The 13,533-nt window shown below is 40.1% G+C and overlaps 1 protein-coding gene across 7 annotated transcripts in view; it reads left to right on the forward strand.

Moving 5' to 3' along the window:
* ST3GAL6 (ST3 beta-galactoside alpha-2,3-sialyltransferase 6) overlaps positions 1–13,533 on the forward strand; it is a 63,171-nt gene that overhangs the window by 23,127 nt on the left and 26,511 nt on the right. For 4 of the 7 annotated variants that reach the window (XM_032406401.1, XM_032406399.1, XM_032406398.1 and 1 more), the window contains one exon: positions 11,134–11,233. In XM_032406401.1, coding sequence (XP_032262292.1) covers positions 11,145–11,233 — 89 coding nt within the window. In that variant the 5' untranslated portion in view covers positions 11,134–11,144. Of the gene's footprint in view, positions 1–7,745; positions 9,845–11,133; positions 11,234–11,431; positions 13,328–13,533 lie in introns of those variants that run through there. The other 3 variants (XM_032406403.1, XM_032406404.1, XM_032406405.1) reach the window with 3 other exon arrangements.

Raw genomic sequence — 13,533 nt, forward strand, 5'->3', positions numbered from 1 at the left:
CCCGTGTGTCCATACAGTCCTGATTTGTGAAGGCTCATCAGAAAGCAGTTATTCTCCTGGCAAATTTGTTACATTACTGTTTTGTTTGAAAATAATTTTTGTGAAGGACGCCCATTGAGAACATAATGCTTTCTTTAGTGGTACTGGCAGATTTGGACATTTACAATGGTTTTGGGATTTGGTCCTTGGGAATCTTTTGAGCTCTTCATTGTTCACACCGAGATTATTCATGAGTGGTTTCAAAGCCCTTCCCCAGGGTCCTGAGCCACTGGGCTTGCAAAACTCTTGAACACCACCAACTTGGGCTGGACGTAGGGCTGGATCTGCAGGTTTCTTACTGACAGACATATCCTAATTTAATGGAATCTGAGCTGTCATCATCTTGGTGATTTGTAGAACTGTCTTTCCTGCCAGTCTTTACATCTCCTGGCATCAGATGGAAATATTTTGAGTCTCTATAGCATAATGGTGAAGAGCATGGATTCTGGTGTGTGCCTGCTCTCTGATTCCAGCTCTGCCACTTACTACCTGGGGATTCTTGAGTACGTTATATGTTCTCTGTGCTTTAGTGTCATCATCTGTGTGATAGGGATGACAATAGTACCTTTCTTAAGGGGTGGTTTTGAGGATTAAAAGAATTACATGTGTAGAATATTTAGAACAGTTCTATTATGTAAGTGTTCAGAACATTAAAACTATTTTTATTGCCATCTGTTGCAGTGTTTCATTTTCTGCTCCCATTCTCTAGGGCTGAGACACTCAGCTCCTCATCCTTACCTTGTTAGACATTGCTGATTGACCCTGCTATTTCTTTCTGAATCTAGAACGCAGTAGTTGAATCCTTCTCAACAGTATAACAGTGTAAGATGAAACCATTTGTCCACTCAAATTATTTGCAGAGTTCTTGATTTTATTTCTTGCTTCAAGACATAAATTTGATATGCTGATTACAAGTCTGGATTGTTTGTTTTTTTACTAGAACTCCAGAGCAGTTGTATTATGAAAAGCATAAAAAGATGTTGCTTCTATAGCCAGAAATAGGGTCTAATTCTAACATGAGTTTTGCTGACGGATTACTATTACCTTGATCAATCAAACCTTTCATTTCTTATTCAGAAGCAGATGAATAAGTCTTCCTACCACGGATACTTTGAAATGTTGAAATGAATGTGCAGAAATAGCTAGCATCGTAATGGAAGCTTAATTTTCTGAGGCTATTATTAGTACAATGTCATTAGTTCTTTAGGGTCTTTGCCAGGCTGTTACAAAGTTCATTTTTTAGTAAGGGCTTGGTATATGGGCAGTTAATATTTCATTAGTTTTAAAAGAAGAATGAGAACAAGATTAGGAGAACCCTTACTGCGTGCCAGACTTTTACCTAAGTGCTTTATATTTACTACTTACAATAGCTCTTTTGGGTGGTATTATTCCATCTTACAGCCTAGGACACTGAGTTATAAAGAGGTTAAGCAACTTCCCAGGGTCCTAGAACTGGTCAGATTTGTAGAGCTGAGACTCAAACCCCCAGGGTCTGTTTGCCTCGCAGGCAACCTTAACACCGAATTATGCTGCTACCTGCAAAGAATAAATTGCATGGAGTGGAAGAGGAGAAGGTGGAAGGACCAAATTATAGAAGTCCTACATGCCAGGCTAAGCGATTTTATATCTATTTGGCAGCCAGTGGGAAGCCACTGATGGTTTCCCTGTGGAGTGGGTGACAGAATGAGAGCTGGGCTTTGAGGATTTGGCGCCAGGTGCAGCACGTGGGCTGGTTTAAAGAGAGATTAGAGATCATTGCTAGAAGCTGAGAAGAAATGGGCACGTGGGTTTAGGAACCAGCATTAATTAAGATAAGAGCTGGAGAAGGCCCACATTTACGTGTGCCCAGGAGGAAGAGACCTAGAAACGTAGGCAGAGAAGTTAGAGGAGTGAGACCCAGGTCAGTGAAGTGCCACCCGAAGGAGGTGGTTCGGGAATTGAAAACCGTGGAGGTTGGAGAGGACTAGAACAAAACCAAGACTAGTGGGTTATTACTGTGCCCCCACTATGAGACTGGAATTGTGCTGGAGGAAAGTCCACATAAAAATGTCCTTTTACGCCATGGACTCTGCTACTTGTGAGTGACATCCCCTTTGGCAAGTTTTTAAATTTTTCTAAATCCTGGCTGTCTCTTCTATAATATGGTGACATAAGCCCTTTCTCTGTCAACATGCCGTGGACTCTTCCCAGCTCTGAGGTCTGTAATTCCGGGGTTCAAGCTGTGAACAACAGCAATTGGGAATGCTGTTGTAAAGGTTTGGCTGGTGATGCACTTGACCATTTTAGGCAATGCAGAATGAAATGTGTGTCCTGTAGATATAATGAGAGGAATTTCCTCTCAAAATACCAGGAGTATCGTGGTGATAGTGGTAGCAAGTGGAAGGATAAGACTGAAAACGATATAGGAATGAAAATGTTTAGGGAATTTACAAGGCAACCACAAATATTCCCTAGAATGTGAGGGAAATTTGCCTTAAAGTCAGTTATTTCAGAGAGAATCTGACTGGTTTCTTCAGAGAAAATTCTGTTGATTGGAAAATTGAAAAGGTCAAGTCCAAAAGACTTTTAAAAGAGATAGCGAGGAACTTAGGGTGAGCTTCCGGTTCCTCTCAAAAACGAGGCCCGACCCTCTGGGATGTAATTTCTCTTTCCTTGACCATCTCCATCAGTACTTCTCAAACACACATCACCTGGGGGTCTCGTTAAAGTGTCCATGTGATGCAGTGGATCAAGGGTGTGGAGCTGCGGGTCTGCATTTCTACCAAGTTCCCAGGTGGTACCAACACTGCTGGTCCATGGATCCCACTTTGAACAGCAGGAGTCCAAAATATTGAACTTTAGGTCTCCCAACAGATAGTCCTACTTATTTAGAAACAGTGTAACAGTTCCCTCCTCAGACTGCCAGCTCTGTTTCTCATCTCCAGGAGTACACACCCATGCTGAGCGCTTGATATTAACAGATGTATCAATTCTTACTTCTGTCAGTGATTTGTATTCAGTGGCATCAATAACTTGAATTGTTGTGGGTGGAGGGTTTTTTTTTTTTTTCTTTTAACTGAGGAATTGAAGCAAATCTGTTCAGGAATAGGCACCAGAATACAATATAAAGTTTTTACATAAAGTTAAACATACATTTACTATATGACCCATGAGAACATATGCTTATACAAAGACTTGTACTTGAATGTTTAATGTAGTGTTGCTAACAGTAACAACAACAACAACAAAAACTGAAGAGACTCAAATGTCTATTAGCTGGTAAATTGATAAATAGTTGCGGTATAGGCATACAATGGAATACTACTTAACTGTAAAAAAAAAAGTGAATTCCTGATATAAGCAACAACATGGACAGTTTTTTCAAAAGCATTTTTACCAACTGAAATAAGCTAGATATAAGATACTTATCATATGCTTCTATTTAAATGAACCTTTAGAAAAAGCAAAAGTATAGCGATAAACAGATCAGGGGCCAGGAAGTGGGGGAAAGGGAGTTGGCCGTAAAGGGGAACATGGGAACTTGGAGGGGGGCGCTGATGGAAATGTTTAGTATGATTTTAGTAGTTGTTACATGACTGTATACATTTGTCAAAACTCATCAAATTGTACACCTAAAAGTGCATTTTATTATATAAAAATTTTATCTCAATAAAGTTAATTTAAAAAATCAGCCACAGTCATTAACATGTTAACATCTAATATTCCTTAGAGGTTATCTTACCAGTGGGGTATTAATATAAGGAAATAGAGAAAATTTCCACTCTGGGAGAAGAAATGGGTCTCTGGGAGAAAATATGAATAAACAGTAGGAACGTAAGAAGTTCCTTTAAAAGCTTCTTTGTGTATTTTCAATGTAACTGAGTCTGAAGAGAGAGATCTTGGAAAACAGGAACTTTAGTTCATTTATTTTTAGCATCCAGTATAGTATGCTATTAGCTGAATGATTTTAGTGTGTCCCACTGTGCTATTAAAAAACAAAATTCTGCTGAAAAGTCATTTCTGTCCTTTTTATATTCTTTGCAGTAAGCACACCCAGTTTTCAGGAGGGGATTCAGTCATCTGCTTTGGCAGTGAAAGCTTAGCTTTAATTAGGTAAAAAGATCTGTCTACATATGCTAACGATGAAATCTGGCAAAAGCACTGGCTTTTCTTGAAAGACTGAAAGAAGAGTGTGTGTATATATGTGTAGACCTAGCTGCCTATCATTGTATTAGCCAAAGAACTGGGGGAGGAGGAGAGAGTTAATTATACATATTCTCCTTTTGCCATGCAGAAAGAAAAAACTATGTATTTAGAAATCAGCCAGAATGTATACAGTTGGTCCGATTTGTTGAAACTAGACAGTTATTTGGGGGAGGGGGATGATGCCTAAATCAAATTTTCTATTTTCTCAGTAATGTCAGATTTTTTTCCCCTTAATTTGTATCAGATACCAGTAACTCAACATTTCAGATTTAAACTTCACTTTTTCAGGTATAATAGGGCATATTAATTTTGTATGTGCTACTCTTTATTCTTTAATTATGGCCTATTGAGAATTTTCAGGTCCTTCTAGCAGAAATCTCATCAGAGTACTGAGTCCTTAAGATTTATTTTTTTAAATTATAAAGTAAACATTTTTTTCATATTTTAATGTTTCTAAGTGTATTTTAATAAATGCATATATTTAATGTGTATCATTAAATATCATTCCCTTGTTTTACTTTAAAAAAGGTTTTAAGTAAATATAAAGTTCATGATGTAATAGTTAAAAAAAAAAAAAAAACAACGGTGATTATAGTTTCCCATATGTACAATTTAAAAGTTTTCCATAATGTACAATTAAACTCAGATCTGAGTTTGAATTCTGGCCACTGCTCTGGTAATTAAGCATCTCTGGCATGGGGATGATAATATACTTGTTTTTGTCATCTTGTGTAAAAGGGCTTAGTGTACTGTTGGGCATTTAGTGAGTAATTTAATAAACTGTGCTGTTATTTACGTGATCATCAGCACCAGAGGGTGTAGGTCCTTTGTATGTTAATGAGGCTACCAGACACATTAGGATCATCCAATTAGTAATAAGGATGATATTTTATTTTATTTTAAAGATTTTATTTATTTATTTGACAGAGTGAGAGATAACGAGAGCAGGAACACAAGCAGGGGGAGTGGGAGAGGGAGAAGCAGGCTTCCCGCCGAGCAGGGAGCCCGATGTGGGACTCGATCCCAGGACCCTGGGATCATGACCTGAGCCGAAGGCAGATGCTTAACGACTGAGCCACCCAGGCGCCCTAAGGATGATATTTTAAAAAGAGGTGGTAAATGAGTTAAAGAAGACTGAGCCCTTTACATAGATTACTGCGGGATCCTATGTGTCTCGGTTGAGGCTTGGGCTGTATGGAGATGGCTAGGTCTAGGAGGCTTAGGGGACCTATGGGGCTGGACCAAAAAATCTAGACATTACTACATAGCTAGAACTGGAGCTAATGCTCACATGGGCATGTGATGACAGAACAGTCATAAACTGAGCAATAAATACAAAGAGGAAGGCAGGCAGGATGTATGAGGGGCTGACCAAGTTCACACCGTCTTGGGGTGTGTCAGTGTGAGCCGAGGACTGGTGGAGACCTGTGTGGAGAAGGAACTCTCTGAGGGCTGAATGGGCACAGGCTGCAGGTCGGGCCACCTGGTAAGGCTGTGGAGGTGAGCCAGGAACAGGAGCGCCTGGCTAAGGGAAGAGTTGTGGCTGAAAGCCTGGCCATGCCGCATCTGTGCCCACATGGCCGGGAGAGCAGGAGGGGCTGTTCTTTTCTAATATGCACAGAGATGCAGCTGTTGGGTAAGACTGTTGAGCGCAGTGCGTGGCATGTGAAGTGAGACCAAGGAGTGGAAAAGCAGTCACCCTCAGTCACTGAGGCAGCAGGGGGCATGGAGAACAGAGTAGATGGGGACATGGGGATCCAAGTGACTAAAAAATTGGCAGTTTGGTTGCAGAGCTGCTGGGGTGGCTGAGAGAGAGAAGACTGCAAACTTTGGGAAACAAGGATGTCATCCAGTGAGCCGGCAACAGAATTCAGGCCTTGTGAAGGAGATGGCCAAGGTCAGCGTGGAGTCAGCCAGAACCTGACTGAACGTTGAGCTGCTACGCCAGGGTTCCTCAGGCTCCCTTTCCTTGGGCCGGGATCAGTCTCAGAGCCTGGGTGGCCCTGAGCCTACGGACAAGAGGGGCATAAGCATCTAATTATGGGATGTGTAACTACATTCAGCAGCTATCTACTTAACATCTTCTGTGTGACAGGTATTAGAAATGCTGGAAATAAAATGATAGACAAGACCTACTGTCTTGCTCTTAGGCAGCTCATAGTCTAGTCAGGATAATTATTATAACATCTGTGATGGTCTCTTGATTTCAGTAAACCCATTATTTTTTTTCCCTCCGTGGTTCTCTTGAGTATACGATGGCAGTGATTCTCAAACTTTGGTATGCGTAAAAATTATTTTGGTGGGTGCTTGTTTCAGTGCACATTCCTGAGCTCCAGAGATTCTGATCCAGTAGGAGCTCAGGAATGTGCGTGTTACCAAGCCCCCATCTGGTGCTGACCCCTTGGACCTGTCACGTCACTTGAGGGCACGCTGCCCTAGAGCCATTTCCCTTTCACAGATATCTGAATTTACCCTTTAGGAACTCTAGCTGCCAAACAAGTGTTGTCAGGAAGTTATAGATTAGAACTCTCTTTTGGGTTCCCCTCATGCCTTTTGTCTTGAGAGACAGGATGACACCAGGAATAGAACTGTGAGGAAGAAATGGTCAGACCTTCAGTCTATTTCTGTCTCTCAAACTGTGTGACCTAGGGCAAATCAACATCAGAGACTTTCAGTTTCCTCATTCATCAGGAAGATCATACCTACCTGCCGTTTATCAGGCTCGTTTTGAGCCTTAAGTGAAGTGAGAGACGTAAGAGCAGTCTATGAACTTTAAAGCTCCACACAAATAAGACACACTTTTTTTTTTTTGCATTTTTAAAAAATTTTATTATGTTATATTAATCACCATACATTAGGGGCGCCTGGGTGGCTCAGTTGGTTAAGCAGCTGCCTTCGGCTCAGGTCATGATCGCAGGGTTCTGGGATCGAGCCCCGCCTCGGGCTCCCTGCTCGGCAGAGAGCCTGCTTCTCCCTCTCCCTCTGTCTGCTGCTCTGCCTACTTACTCTCTCTCTCTCTAGCCCTGTTAAATAAATAAATAAATAAAAATCTTTAAAATATTTTAAAAAAAAATCACCATACATTACATCATTAGTTTTTTTTTTTTTTTTTTAAAGATTTTATTTATTTATTTGACAGAGAGAGACACAGCGAGAGAAGGAACACAAGCAGGGGGAGTGGGAGAGGGAGAAAGGCTTCCCGTGGAGCAGGGAGCCCGATGCGGGGCTCGATCCCAGGACCCTGGGATCATGACCTGAGCCGAAGGCAGACGCTTAATGACTGAGCCACCCAGGCGCCCTACATCATTAGTTTTTGATGTAGTGTTCCATGATTCATTGTTTGCGTATAACACCCAGTGCTCCATTCAGTACATACCCTCTTTAATACCCATCACCAGGCTAACCCATCCCCCCACCCCCTCCCCTCTAGAACCCTCAGTTTGTTTTTCATAGTCCATAGTCTCTCATGGTTCGTAAATAAGACACACTTTTATTATTAAAGAGAAGGGAAAACTGTTGCCCACGACTGAGTGGACTTTGACATATAGAGATTATTAATAGATTGATATTAATAATTTGAGAAGAAATAGTTGATCTTTGCCAATGATTCCTGCTCTTGCGTGATGGCCTCTGCCCACACCCGAGATTATGACTTAAATTGTGTAAAGAATGTTATCAGGACCCTGGTCTTGGGAACAACTGCAGCCAAGAAGCTGTGTCTGTCATGTTTCATATCAAGATCTTCAAACTTATTTGTTTTGGTAACCGAAGCTCTACTGAGGGCTTGCTTTTTTTTTTTTTTCTTTCCCTTAAAGCAAGCATTCTATGTTAAATTCTGGTTTTCTTTTGAAATACTTGTTCAAAGCAAAATGGTCATTCCATTTATAGAATTATAATTAGAGAATTTGTTTATTAGTGGAAGTTTTTTTCCTACGAGCGAGCAGAGGAACTATACATGTTTATTACAAGGATATCCTGGCTGGCCCAGTCTGCTTTGCAACTTGAATATGCTTTGAATTGCCCATGAAATACAAGAGTGTGGCTAAGCTTCCTAAATTTTTCTCAGCTGGTGTATGCAATGGCTCTTCAAGAGTAGGTTCATTTTAATTTTTAAAGGAAAAAAGAATGTTCTCTCATACTTCTGCGTTTTCAGCTAAAACACTCATTAGTGAATGAAAAACAAAATCTCGCTTACTTATACTTCTGTGCTTTGTAAAATAATATATAAATTTCCCGAAGAATGCATTTTTGGGGGACAGATGAGCAAATCGAATTGTAAATACTGAGTTCTTTCTCTAAGCCTCCATATACTGTTTTATCTCACATGTAAATAGGATTTTAAAAGATTGCTGATACTGGTAAGTGGCATTCATGTTGGATGTTTGCATAAATGATGTTTTTCTAGGTGGAGTCTTAAATATTTGAGCATTTGGGCAGATTGTTTTGTGACTACATTGGTCCATGGTAAAATACCTTTCAGGACAGCCTTAAGTAATTTGTAAAACCGTTTCAGTTCAAGTCTAACTGGTGGATTCCAGAACTCCCAGAGTTGCCAAACACCCCTGATGTCTGCGACCATCAGCATGTACAACAAAAGGGGGTTAATTACAGTGTATTTTTAAGGGAGTCACAGGATATATAAATAATCCCATTGTGTTCTTTGGAGTCTTTTATATATATCCTCTATCCGTGTTTGGATAATACCTGCATGAGGAGAGGGGTAAGCATTTTGCTGAGGTCACATCAGTCAAAGGGATGAGACAAGCCAAGTCCACATCAGTCCTCCGGTGAACACTGATAGGCCTGTATCTTGTCATCATGAAACATTGCTCATGGCCTTTGGTCAGCGCTTAATGTGGTCACGTCTCCCCTGTATGACAGATTGCCTTTTAGCACCCAGCTGGACCCCAGTTCCTTGACCTTTCTCAATGCATCCAGTACGAGGGGAGGAAGGAAAGCTAACATTTGTTGAACAAGTATAAGGGCCAGGCTCTGGGCTAGCTAAATTCTCTTTCATTCTTTAATTAGCCATTTCGGTGATGCATCTAACATCCCAAACACCTCACTGTCTTAGATTTTTACTGATAATCCCAAATCTTAATTCTCTCCATCACTTGGATTTTACCAAGTATTCCTTAAGAAACATAGAGCCATACCTTTTTTTTTAACCTACCTATAATCATGCATTTCCTGCTTTTTACCATGAATTTAAGGCAATTTTTTAAAATAACCCACAATACATCAAGATAGCATACATTACAAATGGATGAGGAAGACGAAACAAAGTGGAAAGAGATGCACAGGCCTGAGGGGATGGAAGCAGCAGATCTAGATGTTCTTTACATGCTTTACTCCCTTTGCCATCAGAGGATGTGGGCTTTCTGCCAAAACCACATGCAACTACCTTTTTCTGTTAGGCCAGTAAGAATGCAGTGTAGGCTGAGTCAGAGTAGACCAAGGTTCACTTTGGCTTTCTCAAAACCCATGCATATTGCAACTTAGAAAAAGAGCACAGCTGACTTCAATTTCAGAAAACCAACAACAGTTATTCACATATTTTGTGTCCTAGGTTGTCTGAGACACCCATCATTTGGGGTCATCTGCCTAATAGCTCAAAGAGGTAGGTTGTGTGCTCTCACTTGTAAACATGTAAGGATACTCGAGTTGGAAGAGGTAAACTGATTTATCTAAGGCACTACCCCCCGCCCCAAGCCAGGAATTATGTGGAGCTGGGCCATGATTCCTGTCTTCTGATTGCCAAGCAGTGTTGACTTTTCACAGGAACTATGTATACTAAGGTAGATGTGTCAGTTTAGCTCATTTACCTCCTCTATTTGCTTTCTCCTTACACAAGCATTTCTGACTACCTTACAATAACGGCATGTGGGCGCGGTGGCTACCTGCCTAGCAGTGAGAAGCAGCGGCTGAGAGCAAGGGAAGGGAAACCAGCGATCTCCACTGCATAAGGACTTTTGCTTAGCAAACAGTCCCACACCCTTCTTGGTTCCAGAGGAGCCCAGCACAATTATGACCCCACATTATCAAGGAAAGCTTAAATTATATTTATTATATTCTACTTATGAAGGCAAAGGAGTGCCTTATTTTAAGAGTTCCATTTGGCCTTATTTTACTGTTAAAAGGGAGACAGCATGATATTATTTGGAAATGTATCTCCTCAGACTCACAGTGTCTACACTGCGTTGCCCCGACTGAGGTTAATAGATATGAACAGGAGTGGGAGGAGTGGTATGTGCAACTGTCTAGATGAATCAGAAACTTGATAAGAGAGGAAAAGAGATAGCTTACTTGTTTCAAATCACAAGCACTGAAATCTCTTATAAGAACCATATAATATATTAAATTTGTCTTTTGCATTGAATTGCATGTGGAAGTGAGAACTTATTTCTAGGAAGCAAAAGTGAGAACTAAATATGGTTAGGTTTTTTAAAAATATATATCCTATGAAGGATTTTTAAATTTATATTCTAAAGAGGATTGTGTCCAGGTTTTTATCTATCTACAATGTATAATGGACCAAACTGTCTATGTAGTGCAAAAATAAGTAAGAAATTAGCTAAATTTACCTGTGCTATGATACTGAAAAATCAAATGGGTACTTCTCTAACATGAAAAAGTAGTATGGAAGCCACCAGCTTTGAAACAATGGTACTGTTTATTGGTCTACCTACCATGTTATATTGACTAAAGAGGCTGAGGAGAGATAGAAAAAAAAATACTCTTTTCCTGCAAATTTAGTGGATATTTCCAAAAATAATAGGCCTACATCATTTTACTTCTCTTTCCCTCTCTATATGTTTGTTCACTAATCTTGTATTTGAGTCTTTGTGTGAACCCATCTATAGAACAGATAATATTGCCTTTTCTTTGGACTTCATTCCTGTGTTTCAGGTGGGCCAGCCATGAGAGGGTACCTTGTGGCCATATTCCTGAGTGCTGTCTTTCTCTATTATGTGCTGCATTGTATATTATGGGGAACAAACATCTATTGGTAAGTTTCATTTTTGCTCTTTATTATTTTTTTTAAGGAATTTATTTATTTGAGAAAGAGCGGGATGGGAGGAGGGACAGAGGGAGAGAACCTCAAGCAGACTCTGCGCTCAGCACTGAGCGTGACGCAGGGCTCAATCTCACAGCCCTGAGATCATGACCTGAGTTGAAACCAAGAGTCAGACGCTTAACTGACTGAGCCACCCAGGCACCCTATCATTTTTGCTCTTTAAAAATAATTCCCAAACTAGTCTTTCACAGAGACACACAAATGATCCTAGAGAGACCTATAAAACAAACAAAAAACCACCTCTTTAACATTTTGAGCCTTTTCTAGCTTTCCATTATCGATTGGGGTTTTACCATTCTGATAGCTTCTATATTGTACTCTAACAGTTTAAAACTGATAAAATAGCACCTTCTTTTTATTGACTTTTCAGTGAAGCAGTGATGTTGATTGTCTTTGGGACAATCATATAATATTTCCTTTCCTTGAATTGATGGCGTCATTCTTGGACTCAGTTGTACTTGACTGTTGAGCCTAAAATGCTTGGATAAGAGATTGCTGATTAAAATATAGACTCTCTTTGTTTAAAAATATTTGGTGAATGATGATAGATGTACATTATGAAACCATGTTGACTTAAAATGTCACATATAAAACTTTGAAGAGGCACAGGTAGTTTTATTGCAGAGAAAACTTATAAGCTTTTTATCCTTTTCCCTATTGCCAGTCCTTTGGCTAGGAATAAAGTTTTGATGACCCTTAAATCCTGAGTAGATGGTAGTATATGATACCAAAATAAATCACATGATAATTTCCTGTCTTAAACTATCAGTACTCTTTGCCAGTTTTTCAATAGGAGATCCTAGATCACGTCTCTGGGTTTTGTTTTGGTTTTTTTTATCCGACTAGATAAAAAATATTGATGCTTCTGAATTTATTTCACCACTGGTTGATTGAAAAATTATTGTAATACTCTTCATGGAAGGAAGTTAGGCAAATGGTCACTGGGAAAACCCAATGCCAGGTGGGTAGGTTTGGACCTAAGTTTCTAGGCTTTGGACTTAAATAATGAGCTAGAGGACTTAGAAGTTTGATTACACACTACACGAGGGTTATACCATGGGGATCTCTCCTTCTGTCTTTGCTGCGTCCTATCTCTGTACCACACTTAGTAACGGAAGACAAGAACAGAAGAGAAAGCAAGGAGTTTACTAGATTGCTACTTCCCTACAAATCCTGTTGTGTGTCACAAGGGAAATGATAAGGAAGACAATGTAAAGAATCTGAATTCTATACAGTCTTTTGTCATCAGGCTTTGATGAATGTTTATGACACTCCTAAGCTAACACATCACTCCAGTCATATAGAGTACTGTGGAAAATTACCTCAGGTGGGTTTTGTGCTGTGAACTTAATTCCTTAAGAATTATTTAAGACAGATAACTTTTTAAAGCCACTCAAAGCTTGTCTTCTCAATATCCTAAAAGGTTTTCTGTTTGAATAACCTTAGAAACCAAGAAGTGTATCTTACCCTTCATTTTGTCCTCTGAATATAATTTGGTTTTTATGGTCTAATATGCTGGTCCACCACATTTATGTACCTTCCATACATATAAATCAAGGGATTCTTGCCATTTGTGGTACTCACAGAAGGTGTTTCTCTGAGAAGGACTTCACTAGCTTTGTCGTTTAGAAACCTAGCAGTTCCAACTATGGGGATTTTTTAACAAAAACATTGAAAATTGAGACCAATACTTTTAGTTTGAGTCCTGTGATTATATAAGAAAATGGATTAGTTTTTTTAAGATGAGTTCCTCATATCATTGATCATTAACATGTTCTTCTGTTAAGCAGTTATGAAGCTGGTTAAATCTGGATCCTGTCACCCTGTCCCCTTCGCTTATTCTTGTTTTCGTGCTTTGTCTTGTTTCACAATACCCTTTTAAATTGTGGAGACAAGCACTCCATTCAGGAGACCCAGAAGGGCCTAAGCTGTGCCAAGAATAGAGGAGAGTTCCATAGGACTCTGAATAGTGTGATCTGTGGAGGCCAGATCACAAGGCTGCATCTGCAGGTCTGTGTTTCTGTGGTAGGTGTCCCCAGATGTGGCATGGAGGACCGAGATAGCCATGTGCACGGGCGTGTGTTGGGTTCCTCAGGCTCTGGGTGGGCGGGGGCGGCGGGGGGGACTTCTAAAAAGTCAGCCTGCTTGGGGCCTCCACAGTGTCGTAATCCTAGCCCTTCTTGAAGGCTCTTTGTTCACTGCTTGTTGAATTACTTCTGGGTTGCTTGTCA

This window comes from Phoca vitulina, unplaced genomic scaffold, assembly GCF_004348235.1.
Source record: "Phoca vitulina isolate PV1807 unplaced genomic scaffold, GSC_HSeal_1.0 scaffold8, whole genome shotgun sequence".
NCBI lineage: Eukaryota > Metazoa > Chordata > Mammalia > Carnivora > Phocidae > Phoca > Phoca vitulina.